Consider the following 18,107-nt stretch of genomic DNA (forward strand, 5'->3'; position numbering starts at 1 on the left):
TAAAATACTTTGCTTTATTATCTTTTTTAACAAATACGCTGAAGTACATCCACAACAACACAGTTGAGATCTCCTTTTTAATCAAGTGTTTACATCTACACGCTTTGTACAGATCTGTATACAAAACAATAATTTACGTCCCATAGAAGTCTAGTTACACTTAACTATACAACAACTTGTAAATGAAATAAATATAAAACAGATAATCACAGGTGATAACAAAAAATGAAAAAAAAAAAAAAAAGTAAAAAGCCAAAAGTACATGTACACCACCAGCACCTGTCTTCTGAAGTTGCATCTAAAAAGATATACATGTTTCCCCTTTCTACAGGCAAAAGTATATCTGTGTAGGAGAAATCAAAGAGTTCAGTCCTTAGTTTTATAACAGCAGCACCAGATATACTATTCAACTCTCATTTAGACCAGACACTTATATTAGGACACTGATCTGGCACATTTTTTATAACCCAGTCTAACATTGGTAGCATACTGATACTTGCAGATTACCCCTTTTTCAGTGATTTAAAAGATATGTCAATTGATACAAACAAAATAATTTTTATGAACAGTTCATCAGTTTTCAAAAGAAATTGAGGAGGAAACATTTTCCTCTCTTCACAAATTAAAAAAAAAAAAAAAAGAAAAAGTCATGTCAAATTAAAAGGATTTCACTTCCGAGAAAGCATTAATGCGTTAACAAAAAAAAAAAAAAAAAAAAAAAAAAAAAAAAGTAAAAAAAATACTGTTAGCGAGGGTGTCATCTCTACAGCTTTGGGCACTTGTTCTGAACAACGTACAGTACGCTTTTGGACTTTTAACAGAAATATTGGACATTTGATAACCAAGCATTGAGGGCAAGTGACAGCGTTCGGATTTGTGTGCACGTGTGAAACCTTATTCACCAACATGATGCATCCAGTTTCTCACTGTGTTTTTGTAGCAAATCAATGAGCATAAACCCCCTGCCAACGAAGCTCAGAGTGACTCCCCCTCTGCCTGTATTTGTGAGTTTAGTCAACGCACCAGGAAGCATTATGTTACAAAGTGGTCGGGTCAGAGCAAAGGAAGCACAACGGCTGCTTTTTTTTGTCCCTCAAGCTCCCTCTGTTTCTCTCACACACACACACACACACACACACACACCAAGTGCTACTGGAAACAGGTTGTTAATCCAAACTGCTGTTAAGTACATTTTAAGAAAATTATGCAAACATTTTTAAAATTACACATCTGTTTTTAAGACAAATAATTAGGACCATTGTGATTGAGAACTGATTGCTATTTGCAAAAGTTAAAAAAAAAAAAAAAAAAAAGTGTATCTACAAAGAGACATCTGCACAATCTGCCATGCACACTGTCACCACCAAGGGACATGCAGTTAAAAGTGCGAGTCTACAGAGGGGCTTGGTTTGCTAACTCTGACAGAGCATTAATGTTATGTACACGTGTATGCATATCTGAACAAACAGTAGGCCGAGGATTTAAAAAGAGCAAAACAACAGAATGGACCGAGTGCAGCACACACTCCGCACTACTTCAATGTGAATGGCGACGTGCCGAGGGCGCGGTGGTCGGGGTCTGACGGATGCTTGACGGATGCTTCAACATTGTTCTTTGCTGTGGCACAGTATTTGGCTCGGTCAGAGTCACTCTGCCTGTACCACGTCTTTGTGGTGACGCATGATATGCTGGTTCTTCTCCGAAGGTCGTCGGAACCCCTTCGAACAGATCTCGCAGCGGTGCGGGTAGTCCTTTGTGTGAATGGAAATCACGTGGCGCTTGAAACCCGACGCGTCGCCGGTGCTGTAGTCGCAGTACTGGCACTGGTAAATCCGCCTTTCTTTTTGTCCTTTGCCAATAACTACAGTCACGCTGCTGGCTAAGCTGGCCGCGCTAACTCTTGCCGGCGGACCAGAGCCGCTCGACCCGCTGGGCCCGGACTTTTTCGGCGTCACAGCAGGAGTGTGCGTTTCTGTCCTCTTGGTCTCACTCTTTTCAGGTGAGGCCTGTTGCTCCTTTGTGTGGACTGACAAGATGTGGCGACTGAGAACAAAGGGGTCTGCGATTTTAAAGTTGCAGTGCCGGCACTGATGGACTTTCTTAGTACGGTGGGATACCGAGTGCTTCTTCAGTTCAGACGGCCGGTGGAAGCCTTTCCCACAAACGGCGCATTTGTGGGGATAGTCCTTGGTGTGAACAGATATGATGTGACGCTTCAGGTCACTGGAGTTGGAACTTTTGTGATCACAGTGGGCACAATGGTGGGTCTTATTCTCCTCGTGCGTTAATCCGTGCTGCATTAACTCCTCCTCCTCTGCAAACGTCTGGAAACAGCGCTCACATTTGTATGGCATCTCTTTGCTATGCTTAGTCTTGATGTGCGTTTTGAGATTAGAGGAATCGGCTGACTTATAGTCGCAGTACAGGCAGGAGTAAGGCTTCTCGCCGGTGTGAGTGCGCATGTGTTTCTTTAACTCCGAAGGATGTCGAAAGCCTTTGCCACATTCCACACAGATGTGGGGGAAGCTTTTGCTGTGAACTGCCAATAAGTGTCGATTGAGCAGCCCTTGCTCGGCAGTTTCATAGTCACAAAACTTGCATTTATGCATCTTGGTGGGCGGTGGAGGTGGCTGGCTCTTGGGCTCCCGGTGGTGGTGCTGCAGTCTGTGAGAAAATAGTGCCGCCTGCTGGTGGAACTCCTTGCCACACATTTCACACTCGAAAGGGGCCTTGCTGCTCAGAGCATGCACCTCCATATGATTGTGGAGGCTGGCTTTCTTGTTGGTGGTAAAATCACAGTCTGTGCATTGGTACTTTTTCCTGGTCAAAACATCCTGGTGGTGATTCTTGGTGTGGCGTTTCAAGAAGCCTCGTGATTTGAACTTCTTACCACAGAGCATGCAGGGGTAAACTGTGAGGGGCTGACCATATGGACCGATGATAATGGCTGGAGAGAAAGAGAAAAAATTCAAATTAAATTTAAGAAAAAGAAAAAATAAAAGGGAGAAGGAAATGACCACATCGCTGGTCATTTCCTTCATAAACAGAAGCTTTTTTTTTGAAGAGCAGTGTTTATCTTCAATATATTTAAATACTGGTGAAATTATAAATATCAATTAAATGTTTAGCTGTACAATATCGAATATGAACTGAACTGAAAATCAAAGCAACAAAAGTAGAACATGTACTGTGCAGCAGCACACAGTAATTGTGTGCTTTTAATCAAGCTTAGTGTACAAATAAAATCTGAATTCAATGTCAACCAGCTTTTACTGCTCAGACAATCGTATTTAAATAAAGAGGTGTCATCAAAACAGCCCATCGGTACAATAAACCGGATAAACTAGTTAACTGCCGCTAGAAGGCAAGTCATAAACAATGAGCCCTTTTAAATGTGCTAACCACTATAAAAAATAAAAATCATATTATGTATTATATTGAGTGCTAATGCCAAATACAAACGGGTATGATTTTAGAATAAATAAATAATGCAGTTATTTTTTATACAAATATATAATACATATTTTCTCAGTTTTTCTCATAATTGCCTTTTAGGATGTAATGTGTTACAACTGCCAGGAGTGGGCGGTAATGCACACTGAAGCTGCTCGTCAACAACTATTAAACAAGAGCAGAAGAAGTTGTTGCTTCTAACACGCTGAACTGGTTTGGACGGTGCTGTACCAACTGTAGAAATATGCACAGCCAACAATGTGAAAATGACAACTATGCTTAGTTATACCACACTCTAATTTACTTAAAAAAAAAAAAAAAAAAAAGGCACTGGTGTAAAAAACTCACTATTAGAATACATCTCAAAATTAATTGTTACTGAAAATGATAGAGCCGCTGCTTTCATCATCTCTTCTGCTATTCAGTCCTAAAAAGACTAGACAAATCCTCATTTTATCCAAACAAGCCTGAGAAGTCTGTGTCTGATTTGTGCCGTTCTCACCTGTCTGGACTTGTCGAGGCTCTGACCGCCTCTTGGTCTTGTTGCGCTGTCTGTTGATTTCGTCCACCCCGTCCGATTCGTCGATATGCAGCAGCGCGCTGGCTGCACCATTCCGGTTTTCACAACTCTCGCTATCTTCTGCACCTGTGAGAGAAACGGCACGTCTTTGGCATATAAACAAACAAAACCGGTGCGTGTAAAGCTTAACCAGGACACCAAGAGACGTGGTTGATGCACAGGCTTCCAGTGTGGTTTTTATAGCAATTTAATAGACAAGGGTGCTGACCATAAGCAGCTGCCCAGGCCACAGGCATGAAGTCCTTGCTTAGAGACACGCTGTCATACGAGCGGTCGTGAGTTACTGGCTCTTCGCCTCCTACCACCACCTCCATATAAACCTCATCAGTCACCTTGGACCCACCTGTAGATGAGCCCAACAGGTACAAAACCAAAAAACTGGTGACGTTCAGTTTCATGACAGCTGTCCCCGCTCCTTGCATCCAGATGACTCACCGTGGTTTCCTTGATTGTGATGAGAATCCCCAACAGACATGTAAACCATCTTCTCTCTGAGCGTATGGCCCGAAGACTCTGTTAACGCAACGTTCTCTGTGTCCCCGTCACTGATGTCAACAGATTCTCCTGCACAATGAAACTTAAGTTCAGTTCTCTACTTTCTGAAAAATAGACCCAAATAGAGAGGCTTTCTGCAGGATTCAACAAGTATTGTTTATTATCATGATTCTTTTATTAACGGAAAGCTAACTGCCACTCACCCATGTCATCTTCCCCAGAATCAGCCTTGAAGATGTAGACCTTTATCACCTCTTGTCCATCCTCATCTTTCTCCACTTCCTGGTCCTCCACAGCTCCTTCCACTGTCACCTCTGTTCCATCCTCAGACACCATTTTACCAGCTTCATCCACTAGCAAAGGGACACACATCAGACTTGATTAAACAGAGTCACCAGCAGAGACTTTGTAGCAGTGTAAATTATGACATAGTGGAAATATTTACATGAAATGAGTGCAAATAAGGTACTCGATCGTTTAAGAAGCTTATCTAAATATTAAATCTAAAGATCAAAACTTATTATGATTTAGTATGATCACTTATCAAAAAAAAAAAAAAAACCCTTCAATTCCACCTTTTCAAACTGACATCTTCATAGCAATTATGGCTAAAGCAAATCTCAGGGTACTCAAGGAAATTAGAGTTAATGAGTCTCCTCCCCCCCAAAAAAAAAACAAAAACAAAAATTGAACCGTGACCTTTTGTTTTGTTTCGATGCAAACTACTACTATGCAAGAGAAAAAAAAAGTTGTACAGTGTGTCTGTCCACAATTTTGTAATTTTAAATAAGCCTGGGAAAAAACAAAAACTGACCACCTCAGCTCATTATGTGGCTATAAGTGTGATATTCTTTCCCCAGCAGGGATGTGCACGTGCAGTAGTTATGTAGCTGGATGTGCAAAGTAACTAAGGCAAACTAAGCCAAACACATAAGTGCTTCAACTTGTACAATATATAATAAAAAGGAAAACTTGACACATTCAAAAACACATTGAAAATGAGAAAGATTTGCTTATTTAGATTCAATTCAGTTTTATTTATAAGAAAAGCTGAACAATCATACGATCCCCTATGAGCAACCACTGAGTGACAGTGGGAGGGAAAAACTCCCTTTCAACAGGTAGAAACCTTTAACAGAACCAGGCTGAGGGAGGGGCAGCCATCTGCCACCACCATGGCAGTTGTGCTGCCACAGCACAATGAGCAAGCGACATATGGTTAAAACCCATTGATTTAATTTCACAGGGGTACTATCACTGTGCTAATCTATAAACTGTGTTTACATTAGTTGTTGAGGTCTACGTTGCTGCAGGTGGGAAGGTGCATGTTAGCCTACACTGTAGATTTAAACCTTTCGTCCTGTCATTTACATGGATGTTTCCTTTTAAATACACTGCAAATGCATATAATTGCATATAAATTTTCCATCTCTCCAAGCGACAGATATTATACAGATAATAATAATAATACAACAAACCAAAGACATGTATGCTAAGTGTAAATGCAGCACAATCTAGTAAACTTACAGGATATCATTAGATAATCTCCACAGCCATCTTGGTCATCGTCCTCCTGCTGCTCTGGGTCCAGCCCATCTTCAGGGATGTCTCCCATGGCAACACCTTCCTCCTCACCGTCCAGAGCCATCACACAGGTTTCTACAGCAACATCTTCATCTTCATCGCAGTGCACATACTCAGAAACCACATCCTCAACAGCATCCTGGATCACTAGCTCGTCTGGGGCGAACCTGTGAACTGCCATGCCTTCCCCTTCGCCTTCTGACACCAACACAGTCTCTTGAAGCTCCACAACAAACTCCTGCCCGCCGGCACCACCTTCATCTAGAAGAAGCAGGATTGCATGGTTAACCAGGTAACAGTGAAGAGCAAGGGTTTATTGCGTGATAATGATTTAAATGGTCATACAGTCATAATATGACTTTGCTGTGGATGGTCATGTCATCTCCTTCCAAACAACACTTTCATTCAAATATTTAAAGTTATCTGGCTATCCACAAAAAGAAAGAAATCCTGCTAGTACTATTGTACTTCTCATACCAGCAAGACGTACTCTGTAAGTATAAGCATTGCTAATTACCCGATCCGTGCAATATTATTTTAGGCTCTTCAGAATGTATTGCAAGCCTGGTGACATCCTCATCCATTGTCCTCGCACTGCATTTGTTACTGGACAGCTGAAACCAAATGATAGACAGCTTAGTATAAAGTAAGCACAGGCAGAAAATTATGCAGATAATAGGTTACTTATATATTGTAATGCTGTTACACACCATTGCCCTTCTTATACAATATTTTACAGGTGTACAGTTATGCTTTTCTGTATGACACTCAGAGCAGCCACTCCAGGTCACTCAAGACACACACACACACACACACACACACACACACACACACACACAATGATATGTGATGAAAACACTGCTGCTTTGACAGCCTCAAGCCACTGGAACTAAAAAAGATTTTTTAAAAAAATCATATGTTTATGTCCCAAATCTGCTTTAAATCCATTTTAATTTGTCAGAGTTGCCACACGAGCTGCTAATGCAAACGTGGCCAACATCGCCAAATGTTAGCCCAACAATTCTGGTGTCATTTCTTTTGCACACTACCCCATGAAGTCCCTAATGAGCCTGGCATCCAGCGTGTTTTCAAAAAAAGACTTAGTATAACTTGTTGAATCACTGTAACGTGATTGACATGATACAGACCAGTGGCCTGGCATTGTACAAGTACTGTAGCTTGAGCAGTTCCTTAACAAAGTGGTTCTCAAACCTTTTATGATATGCTCCACTTCAGAAGCCCTCAACAGAGAAGCATAAAGTATATTAAATCAACTTTTAAAAGTCACCTTTTTCCCCCCCACTTTGGTTGATTCCATGCTTTTCTACAGTCACCCACACTCCTCCATCACTGGCCTTTGCTGCACAATTCCCTGCTACCACCATAACAGTTAATGCGTATCCTTTCAAGATTCACTTTACAGCAAAAGGGGCATGTATGGGCATCTGTGGGCTTGATACTGTAAACATGGTGTACACTCACTAACCTCAGTTCTCGTTTTGTCCCATAGAAAGTGTGCTCTTCTCTGCCCTGGAGCATTAAAAGCCGTCAAGCATCCAAATCAGGCTTCAAAGACTTGATTGCTACCTCACAGTAACCTATAAACCAACTTTTGAATCGAACTTTATCAAGAACAACCCCGGTTAAAATCGCGCAGTAGCCTTGCCTTTGCTCACGCAGTGTTTCTTTGTGAAGATCCAAATTATTTGACCTTTAATTCACACACACACCCCACGACTTCAGCTTTGTGGTTTTAAGCTATTTTAAAAGGGATACCACAAGATTAAAAAATAATAATAAATAAAATGTGCTTTACACTGTTAGCTCGTGTATGCGATAACGGACAGAAACTAAAATGACCAGTGCCATTATTGTCATGCCCGCATCACTACAGTTAACAGAATCAAAGACACGTTTCGCCTCCCCACCCAAAAAATGGAGGTAAAGTTGAGCTAATGTAGGACAAGAAAAACAACACAGATATCTCTCTGAAACTAACACAAGGGAACACTGAGGTGTAAACAGAAAACGATGCAACCGGGTTGCCATTTAATTTCCACTGAATGTACCATCCCCCCACCTCCAGGTGGAAAAAGATGACAACGGTGTGAGGAAGATGTGCGGCACAACCCCGCATCACTTGTGCTCAAAAGACACCGACATCACATAAAAAAATAATTAATTTTAAAAACTCGGGCGATCGGACACACTACGAGAAATCTATAGCACAACACAAATCCCGATGAGGTGATTCACGGCAATGTCTTCAATTGACCACTGGAGGAAGATTAGCACTGATTACACATGCAAAGCTCGACTGTCACGGTGCAAACAGACGTTTAGAAAAGGCTGATTGCACGCACACATACAGATACGAAAAGATAAAGATGCAAAGAAACGAGGCTTTCGTTAAGTGCACACTTATGTCGCTCTGTACCGGCCAGCTAGCGAGAGGAGGGCTGAACCCACACACACACACATACCTTTTCTACAACCAATTTCCATCACACAAGCGTCCGCCATTTTGTTAGCTTAACTGCTGGACGAATGCTAATTTCAACGTTTATTAAACTACTCCTCGGCGACGACAAGGTGTCAGACGAAACTGAGGCTGAATGGTGCGTTGCATATCAGCTGTCAGCTATCGATAACAAATGCCGATGGCCAATTACGACAGACGAATATACAATCCCTTTTTTTCGGGTGGCTCGCTAGCTACCCGGATAGGCCTGATTTGCCAATTACGGCCTCTATTGAGGCCCCGGCCCAGAAAAGAAAAGGCCCAACCCTTTGCGGCCTCTCAGAAAAAATAAAGAAATAAATTAAAATACAACATGCATGTAAAAAACAAAAGGCCACGGGCACGTACAAATGCAAACACAGCTCTGAAATCGGACGCCTTTGGCACAAAAACGAGCCGCGTACCAGATTCGTGCTGCAGGGATGCCTCTGTCCGCTCCTCGGCTTCCCAGGCCGCCTGGTTCCCCCAGACTCGGGCAGGATTCAGTCGGGAATTTTGTGTTATTTGGGCGGGCCGGAGAGGAGAAGAGAAGGAGGGGTTAGGGGTTGATTCAGGAGCACCGCTGAAAGCAAAGCAGGACGTCTCGAGCCAGATCTTGTCATGCTACAGCCCCCCGCTCCTCCAGCTCCGAGGCCGCCGTCAGCACGACACGTCACAGCCCGAGAGCAGCAGGAAAATGCGGAAGGGTTGTGGTGGAAATCAGCCCGACAGGCACCAAACAGGCCATAATCTAAAGAACAACGCGGGTCGTGTGAAAGCGTGCGCTGCAGCGGTAACTCTAATTAGTTTATGCTCCATGGCCCGGTGTATCAGCAAGTAATTTGGCTGAGGACTACGTCAGTTCGCGCCAAACAACTGAGTGCATCACAATAAAAGGACAATTAAGCTATGACCTCAAGATAGAGAGCATTGCTTCCACATTTAAACAAACCGACGACTGCCCTATTTTATAAATGAACCTATCACTTCTGCAGTTTTGTTAAGCCTACAAGTATAGCTGTTTTCCCCCCCACATCTGCAGCACAACTGTACCTGGGTAGTGTATGTTCTCCCAAATAGTGTGTTAACTGCGCTTCTTTTGAACTCCATTAAAAGTGATCTAAAAAGAAGATAAAACTAAAGTGCAGTTAAAAAATTCCAGAAATTAGACAGAAAATATCTGAAATGCATCCATCAGTTTTAAATATGTTGCAGTTTTAGCTACTGATAGGGTTTTTATTGCAGAAATTTCCAGTTTAGAAGGAACTGGTGGTTACCCAATTGCATTTATGCGAAATTTAGTGGTTATCAGCAAAGAATGTTAATCAGTAATAGTAACAGCTTCTCCATACTTATCTTTATGCATACACACTTCTACACTTTCACTTTGTTAAAATTACTCAGTATGTAAGGGCCTTTTGTTTTCTCTTATATTGTGACATTTCAGCATTTAATGAGTAAAATGATCCCAGAAACTCTTAATGCCGTATTATAATTCTAAGGTCTGATTGAATTACAATGTGCATATGATTTTTTTAAAAAAAGCACTATAATATTAGTCAGCTTGGGAAAGGCAACATAGCAAAGAGGCACAGGATGATATGTAGGTTGTGATGGAAAATCCCAAACACATAAAATCTATATTTATTAATGTATTTATTAGCATGCTTGTTCAAGTCTCACAAACTTTCCAGCTGTGTGGTAGATTATTACAATGTAATTATCACGTTTCAGTGTTCATTCACCAAACTTCCAAGATCAGTGTAAATTTAGCAATGACCTCAAAAGTCCCAGACATGGTTTATGATCAGAATGGAACAGCTGATTGATAAATGCATTTATTGAGGCTGCTCCAAGTCACTGATCACATAGAACAAAGTTCACTGCTATCACCAGACATCAGCACAAGTTTAAGAGTGGCAAACTCTATTTGGCAAACATTTTCAGCAGATTTTTCTTTTCAATGGCAAAAAGACGCCACCCCTCCTCAGAGGACAGATCCGCTGCACCTCTTCTCTTGTAGAACTCAATAGACTTGGTGTTGTTTTCTGCTACTATAAAATGCATGGCGCTACAGCGGGTCTTCACTGCCGTCTAGGAAAAAGGAGGAAAGAAAAGTGCACGCGTGAATGCAGCTGAAATAAAGGTGACTCTGTCACCAGAAAAATGTTGAAGTGTGCAATGTTAAAAGTACCTCGCTCAGCACCTTCAGGACTTTTGAACCGATGCCAAGACCTGGTGAAAGATTACATGTTCATGGAGCAATTAAGAAAGTTCTTTGGCAATGAGTACAAATTGTCCCGCAAATTAGGAAAGAAGTCTCTCCTCTGTTAGTCATTAACCTTTAGCACTGCAATAAAACTTTTCATCAAACATACCACGAAACTCCTGCATGATGAAGAAATCTTCCAGGTACAGAAGCTTTCCAATCCATGGGTCATATGTAAAGTAGTACATAGCAAACCCAACCACAGTGTACCCTTGAAGAAAACACAGAGCAGGGGATTAAATAGTGGATCAGACCCGTGAACAACATTAATAGTTCCTGAGAAACATGAGAATATTTTGTAAGAGGCGCATTTTTACCTTCTGAGCTCTTCTCATTTGGGACTTCAGCAACCAAACAGTGGTAGAATGGATGATCCCCAAAGCCATCTTCAAGCAGATCTGAAAAAAAAGAAAAAAAAACATAACATTATTAAACCTTTAAGCTTTCTCAAACTCCAGATCAATGCAAACTTCATCATGAAGCTAAATCACAGCACCTTTTTCTGTCAGCACCACCTTCTCCTCCATCTCTTCAAATTTAGCAAGCTCCTAAAAGGCAAGGTCATTTGGTCATATTTCTGTTAGTTAAGCACACTCCCAGTTAAAGGCTTGAAGTATTATCAGTTCACATATGATTTACCTTTATGAGTCGCAGGATATCTGAGACATCCTTTGGTTCAGCTGTCCGTAATATAAAACTGGCCATTTTCTCTTTTTACCCCTTTTCCCTTTGCTCACTAATCCTCTGAATGTAAACAAAAGCAAAATTTGTTTCTTCATCCGCTCCTCAGGAGTCTACCCCCCGACAATGAAATGGGGAAACCAACATACACCGAACTGCATTGGCTGCGTTGCAGAGTGGCAGAGCAGCTTCAGATGCTTCTCTTTTATACATCCCAGAGAAAGGTGACCCATATATGGGCAAACAACTCATTACATCCTGTTTCTTTTCCTTTTCTGTCTGCTCGCTCCTTATCTTTGTGTTGACTGGACGACATTTGAATGTTGTTTAAAAGGTTAATATTAACCAGACCTAAGAAGAAAAAAAAAAGCCAAGCACGTCTGTTATGCTGAGTAAAGAATAACCCACTTTTGAAAATGAGTGTAAAATATTTTAAATACAAAATCAACCCATAACATTGAGCCGGTTGTTCTTCCCTTGCTAAAACTTACTGCTTCTTTGCATTCAGATGCTGTTATTTGCATTTTGGGAAAAGAAAAACGTTTATATAACAGGTTATATAACCTGTTTTTAACAGCTCAAAAAAAAAGAGGGGTGTGGTTGAGGATGAACATTATGTATAGGTGATCAAGTTAGTAACCAGCAGCTGATAAACAAACTTCAGTTAACTTATTTTATGAAACATTTGAGTTTGTTTTACTCATTTGAGAGCAAACTTTACCCTTGAAATCACAGTGGCACTGATACTTTTGCATGCATTTGTTTCTCTTGCAAAGCACAAGCAAGCAGGGCCCTGCTGCAATAGTCCTTAAAAGCATTTTAAAAACAAGTGCATCTACAAAAAGATTGAATTTGAACTCAGGACTTTCTTGCTGTGAGGCAACAGTGTAGCCAACGGGCCATCATGCTGCCCAAAGGTCACAGTGAAGTTTGCATATTGCAGCTATAAACTAGAATGATTAAATGCGTTTTCAGCGTGCTAAGTAAATGCTGAAGGCATTACCTGCATTATTCACTGCACATGCTGGACAGCCTGGGGCTGTTTTTTTACAGCAAAATGTTTGTTCATCACATATTTACATTGTAGCAAATTCAAAGCACAGACGGCAGAGAGGAAACGAGTAGTTTCATTTCTGTGTCTCCAGAATCTGGGAGTCACTGGATATGTTCAAATGTTTCTAGTCCCTGTCAGTACTCTCACTGCAGAACATTTTGGATCAGCTGAAGGCTTTTCAGGGAGTTTTTAAGGACATCCTGATAGTAACGAATTACAATAGTCCAGCCTAGAAGTAATAAATGCATGAACTAGTTTTTCAACATCACTTTCAACATCGTCATGGTTTAAGAGACCAGACACACAGCAGTTTAGGAAAACACATTTTATTGGAAATTTTAAAGTGTAAGTGTTGGATTTCACAGACTGGGAAAACAAATAGATCAATTCAGTTTATCGAAATACTTCAGCTTGCCTGAAGGGTCGGGAATGATCTGTGGAAAAGAAATCATTAAATTAGTGTGCAGCACATTTCATGTAAGAAGACCTATATGACACATAATGTAGATTTCTGATAATAAACTAGTCATACTGCAATTCCCACTTAACAATGGAAGAAATTAGCAAAAGGTGAATTCTTATCTTTGCAGTGTAATTGCTGGGTAATAATTTAAGGTCACCCATCGAGGCCAAACTGAACTGTTTTAAGTAAACAAATAAATAATAAAACCTCTTTTGAAGGAATAACCAAAAAAAAAAAAAAAAAAAAAAAAAAAAAAGTGGTGGGTCTGATTTGCAAAAACAATGACAATGTATCTCATAGTATATCTAATTTTCAATAATAAGGTCTATGTTACTCTAAATGGGACCATAATTTACTAAATCAAATCACGATGCATTAAGAAGACTTGAAACTACAGACTGAGATCATCGTTCAAGTGAGCAGCAGGATCATTTTCTAAGCCTGTTACACAGTCAGATGCTTTTTTGCGACTAGTGCTGCCCCCTGCTGGCCGCTAAACAGAAACAATGCAATTTTAAAGCACTTCCATCATGCTTTCACTTTTCAGACTAAGAAACTACATCCATCTTTATATACAGTCTTCTTTATGGCAATCAGCCTGAGACAGCTCGTCAGTTTTTACAAATACATGGCTGCCTGTCTGATTTTTTTTTTTTTAATATGCTGGAAGACAATAGCAGTTAGTGCCTAAGGATCCATATTAGTCACTGGCCCAGTGATACTTACTGTGTCACTGCCTGGTTTCCATCCTGCTGGACACACTGTGAAAACAATAACACAGAACTAGTCAGAATTTAAAGAAGAAACAGCTCAAAGACTCAGCTGACAGCCAGCTGTTTGTTTCTAGGTATTCTGCATAAACGAAAGACAGTCAGACATTTCAGCTGCTAATAATAAAATCCATCCTTTTACCTTCTCCATGTTTGTCTGTGTACTGGAAGGCCTGGACCAACCGCAAAGTTTCATCCACAGATCTTCCCACTGGAAGATCGTTCATAGTGATCTGCCTCAGGATACCTTTGCCATCGATGATGAATAGACCCCTGAGGAAGACAAGGATGAGTTAGAATAGAGCATGAGTGGCTGCTCAATGCTTCCTGTGAATATTTCCATGGGGGTAAATTATCTAAATGTCAGCAGGACTCTGCCTCATATATGCCATTTGTCAAAGGTGGAAAGTAACGAATTACATTTACTTGCGTTACTGTAATTGAGTAGTTTTTTTGTGTATTTGTACTTTTTAAAGTCATTTTTCAAGTCGGTAATTTTACTTTTACTTAAGTATATTTTTTAAAAAGTACTGTACTTCGCTACATTTTCAATCACAGCCGTTACTGAGTAAATTAAAAGAACAAACAAAAAAAAACCCCAACATTGCGCTTCGGAAATACTGCAGGGAATGATGGGTAGTAGAACAAATTGGCGTTGGGTCACGATAAAGATGGAGTCTGACATCGGTGGTACAGATCCAGCGAAAAAAGAAACCCCGTCGAATTCTGCTGACCCTGAACTCGATGAAACCGATGTGAACCCCTGGCCGTATTTAAGGGACCATTTTGGCTTCAAGTGCAAGAAAGGCAACAGCTTTATTATGCAGTGTAAGCTGTGTTTGCCCAGAGAGACAGAGTTAGCAGCTTTTAAAAATTCCACATCAAACCTGCGCAAGCATGTAGAGGTAAGTTAAATGAAACTTGTATATTTATTTTAGCAAAAAAGGCTGTGCTCAAGTTAATCACATTAAGTTAAGACATAAGCTGTTATTGGGCACGTTGTTGTCCACGCAACTTAAATTTTCTTTTACTGGATTGGTAAATTGCCAAAAGAAAATGTGTTTACTTACATTTTTCCTGTTTGTTAATAATAATAATTTATTTTTAAAAAAATTAGTTAAATTAGACAGAAGACAGAAGCGGCTACTTTCTTACTTAACCCACATATGTTCACACTGCAGGCAAAAGAATAACATGTGCTATGTGCAGAGGTGTTTTTTTTCTGTTCTCAAACTGATCTCCCTGTTGGAGCTCAGTCTGGAGGAGTTATTTTTTTCTCCTTATCTTTCCTCATGTTGTGCATTTTCCATTGTTATACCTCTCTGACCTGTCTTCCCCATGTGATGTTTGTGTAATGTATGTATGGTTGGAGGGTAAGTCGGCGCTGGCAAAGGTCGGCAGCCTTAACCCAATTTCCTTCGGGGTCAACCTTCAGGATCAATAAAGTTTTATTGAATTGAATTGAATTGAATTGAATTGCTCCTCAAAATTAAGAGAGCAGGGCCAAGTTTAAAAAATTAAAACACATTTTTATAGCAGCTGCCGTACAGCTCAATTCAGTACTTGTTCTCTTATTTGACAGTTTAGAACACATTCTCATGTTAAAGAATTATATGGTTTTGACAGTTTGGTTGGTTGGTTTGGTGACCATTATCCATTTTGATGTATAGACTTGCAGTTTAACTGCCACTCCACTTTAATTTGTAAAGTTTTTCTTTTAATTAAAAAACAACTACTTTGAGATTTATCCCATTGTCTTTTTGCACTACTCAGAAGAGGCTGTCCTCCTGCTGACAAAAAAGTAACTATGTAACTTTTACTCTGAGTACATTTTAAATGAGCTACTTTTTACTTTTACTTGAGTAAATTTTTAGACAGGTAATTTTACTTGTACTTGAGTAAAATTTCAGCAAAGTAATAGTACTTTTACTTGAGTAAAATATTTTAGTACTCTTTCCACCTCTGCCATTTGTGGTTCTAGAACTATTTATGCCTTCCTGCATAAGGTGAATAAGGCACGTTGTATAACGAACTTTGAGTGCTCAGGTAAGGTTGAAAAGCACTATATAAGAACCAGTCCATCTATCATTTACACACTGATCACAACCATTAATTTTACAACTGCAAATAAAACCTTTAACTTACAGCAAGGAGCCATAACAATGCTACATAATAAGTAATATTTCTTTAAGCTGCTTAAGCTATAAAACTTTGATGATGGCTATAACTTCACCTCAGTGTGTGTCCTTGGTCCTCCAGGTAGACACCATAGTCTTTTGAAATCTGGTGAGTGAGGTCAGACAGCAGAGGGATTTTCATTTGTCCAAGTCCACCCTGCTTCCTGGGAGTATTGATCCTGTAAAAAACAGAAAGCAAAAAACATCAGTCTTCATTATCATAAAATGAATAAAAGTCTATCAAAAGTACATACAAAGGGTTAAAGTAGGAGAGCAAAATAATGCAACATCATCTGTTTTTATTGTTGATCTTCAGCCATTAAATTGTGATGGAAACGGCAATCTCACCAGGCCAAGTGTGTGAACTGGGAATCTACTGAGCAAGCGACCACCTCCGTGTTGATGGCTTGAAACTCGTGCAGACGATCACTGAATGCAATGATCTCAGTCGGACAGACAAATGTGCTGCAGAAAAAACAAAACAAATGCTGTCACTGTGCAGCAATCCCAGCAAAATGTGCAAAGTGATAATGTAACATGCATTCGATGGTACTTACAAGTCCAGGGGATAGAAGAAAAAAACGAGGTATTTGCCTTTGTAGTCCGACAGCTTCAGCTCCTTGAATTCACCGTTGATGACAGCTGTTCCTTCCCAATGGGGTGCAGGCTTTGAAACTAAACCAGGACGAAAAACCAAGTTAAACGTTGGGACACAATATAACGTATTTCGTACTACAACAAGCAGTGCACTGTATTTAACCAGTGAAATGAGCCCCAAAAGGTTGATTCTGTTCATCTGGACGTTTTTAGTGTTTTCAGTGGGAGAAACATTTAGTCACTTATCCAAGTGACTTCTTTAGTCTCAGCTGACTGCAGGTTTCCCCAACCTTTTAAAAAGTACATTTGCATCATGTCATAAATATGCAAATTGTGGAATAGGCGCAAAATTACGCACTTTGCCCGGTAAAGTCTACAAACTCATGTTTCCATATGGAAGAGGAAAAACCTGCAGTAATGAAAATGACTCAGACATCTTCACATGAGTTTAGTGGTCCCCTTTTATTATTTTGAAAGTAGTGTTATTTATGTTATCAGGTCTGTATTAAAAAGTGTAGGTACTGCGCCACACACAGTCATGTGTCAGAGGGGCGGGGAGAGGTGCTCATGCCAAGATTTTCAGAGTATGACGTGTCCTACAAAAACCATGAGAGTTCAGGTTAGGCTTAAACTTTAAATAAAGATATCACCTGGGGATTTTAACAATAACTGCAAAATTAAACCATAACATGGGTGCTCTGTGCAGCACCAGCCTGCTGCATCAACATGCACAAGCTGCTAGTCGTAGTTTGACAGGAAGGAGAAAGCAGCAAAGAATTTTTTTTTAATTAGTGCACACCTAAATATACAAATGCTAATCTAGCAGCACTCTCTGGATGAACGCATGAGAGAAACTCACTCTTGGCTTTGCTGAGGTGGAGGGAATGGTCGGACACGGGCACACGGAAAGCCTCTCCGGGATAGACGTGTCCTCCCGCGTAACTTTGACACTGGGGGTTTTTCACCTCAGCGCTTTCCTCTGCAGACGTGACCGTGGCGAGGAGGAGCAGAGCGGTGCACAGAGCACAGAAAAGCTCCTTCATATCAGTGTGGAAAGCAGACTCCATTGTTACGTCCCTTTAACAGCACGTAGCCACTCACTAGCAACGCGCCTCAGACCTACTGCAGGATTGGAGCAGTCTTCCTTGTTCTTCTTCTTCGCTCAGGTTTTTCCAGTAGCTGACATCCTTGTTTTCACATTGCTGCCATCTTCTGGAATTAATTAGCCCATCAGGCGTACTGCGTGTATCACTGGCGTGCACACACATTGCCAGTTTTCATCTAGAAAAAACGATAGTTCGAAATGTTTTGAATGGATTTTGATATATTTTTGTCGAGGTGTGGAGTGGGGTAATGTTAACAGTCCATTAAAGTTTGGCTTACATCCACCAATGTCTTCAAAATCAAGCTTTATTGGTCAAGAACTGACAAAGAGCCTTGTAACTTAGAGCGACCACATACAGATTTAAAATATACCACATTTG

The 18,107-nt window shown here is 40.5% G+C and overlaps 3 protein-coding genes across 6 annotated transcripts; all 3 read right to left on the reverse strand.

Moving 5' to 3' along the window:
* LOC146379024 (zinc finger Y-chromosomal protein 1) lies at positions 1-9,625 on the reverse strand. 4 transcript variants are annotated; one of them, XM_084942264.1, is made up of 8 exons: positions 9,038-9,625; positions 6,630-6,726; positions 6,056-6,373; positions 4,732-4,881; positions 4,469-4,597; positions 4,242-4,376; positions 3,956-4,099; positions 1-2,947 (listed from the first exon to the last, which is right to left on the reverse strand). In XM_084942264.1, the coding sequence occupies exons 2-8, from the start codon at positions 6,694-6,696 to the stop codon at positions 1,647-1,649; spliced, it is 2,244 nt and encodes a 747-aa protein (XP_084798390.1). In that variant the 5' UTR covers positions 6,697-6,726; positions 9,038-9,625; the 3' UTR covers positions 1-1,646. The 4 variants fall into 4 exon arrangements, with proteins under 4 accessions (XP_084798390.1, XP_084798391.1, XP_084798392.1 ...); XM_084942265.1 differs by lacking the exon at positions 9,038-9,625 and adding an exon at positions 8,596-8,999; XM_084942266.1 differs by lacking the exon at positions 9,038-9,625 and adding an exon at positions 7,599-8,572.
* Positions 9,626-10,251: 626 nt separating this feature from the next.
* Positions 10,252-11,755, reverse strand: LOC146379025 (diamine acetyltransferase 1-like). Its single transcript, XM_084942270.1, has 6 exons — positions 11,521-11,755; positions 11,378-11,429; positions 11,199-11,279; positions 10,991-11,092; positions 10,807-10,847; positions 10,252-10,706 (listed from the first exon to the last, which is right to left on the reverse strand). Exons 1-6 carry the CDS (start codon positions 11,584-11,586, stop codon positions 10,539-10,541), a joined length of 510 nt encoding a protein of 169 aa, XP_084798396.1. The 5' UTR covers positions 11,587-11,755; the 3' UTR covers positions 10,252-10,538.
* A 1,171-nt stretch (positions 11,756-12,926) lies between these two features.
* Positions 12,927-17,780, reverse strand: prdx4 (peroxiredoxin 4). Its single transcript, XM_084942269.1, has 7 exons — positions 17,483-17,780; positions 16,584-16,701; positions 16,375-16,491; positions 16,083-16,205; positions 13,992-14,122; positions 13,806-13,840; positions 12,927-13,050 (listed from the first exon to the last, which is right to left on the reverse strand). Exons 1-7 carry the CDS (start codon positions 17,688-17,690, stop codon positions 13,000-13,002), a joined length of 783 nt encoding a protein of 260 aa, XP_084798395.1. The 5' UTR covers positions 17,691-17,780; the 3' UTR covers positions 12,927-12,999.
* Positions 17,781-18,107: the final 327 nt, after the last annotated feature.

This window comes from Perissodus microlepis, chromosome 10, assembly GCF_051167445.1.
Source record: "Perissodus microlepis isolate ML-2025 ecotype Zambia chromosome 10, ASM5116744v1, whole genome shotgun sequence".
NCBI lineage: Eukaryota > Metazoa > Chordata > Actinopteri > Cichliformes > Cichlidae > Perissodus > Perissodus microlepis.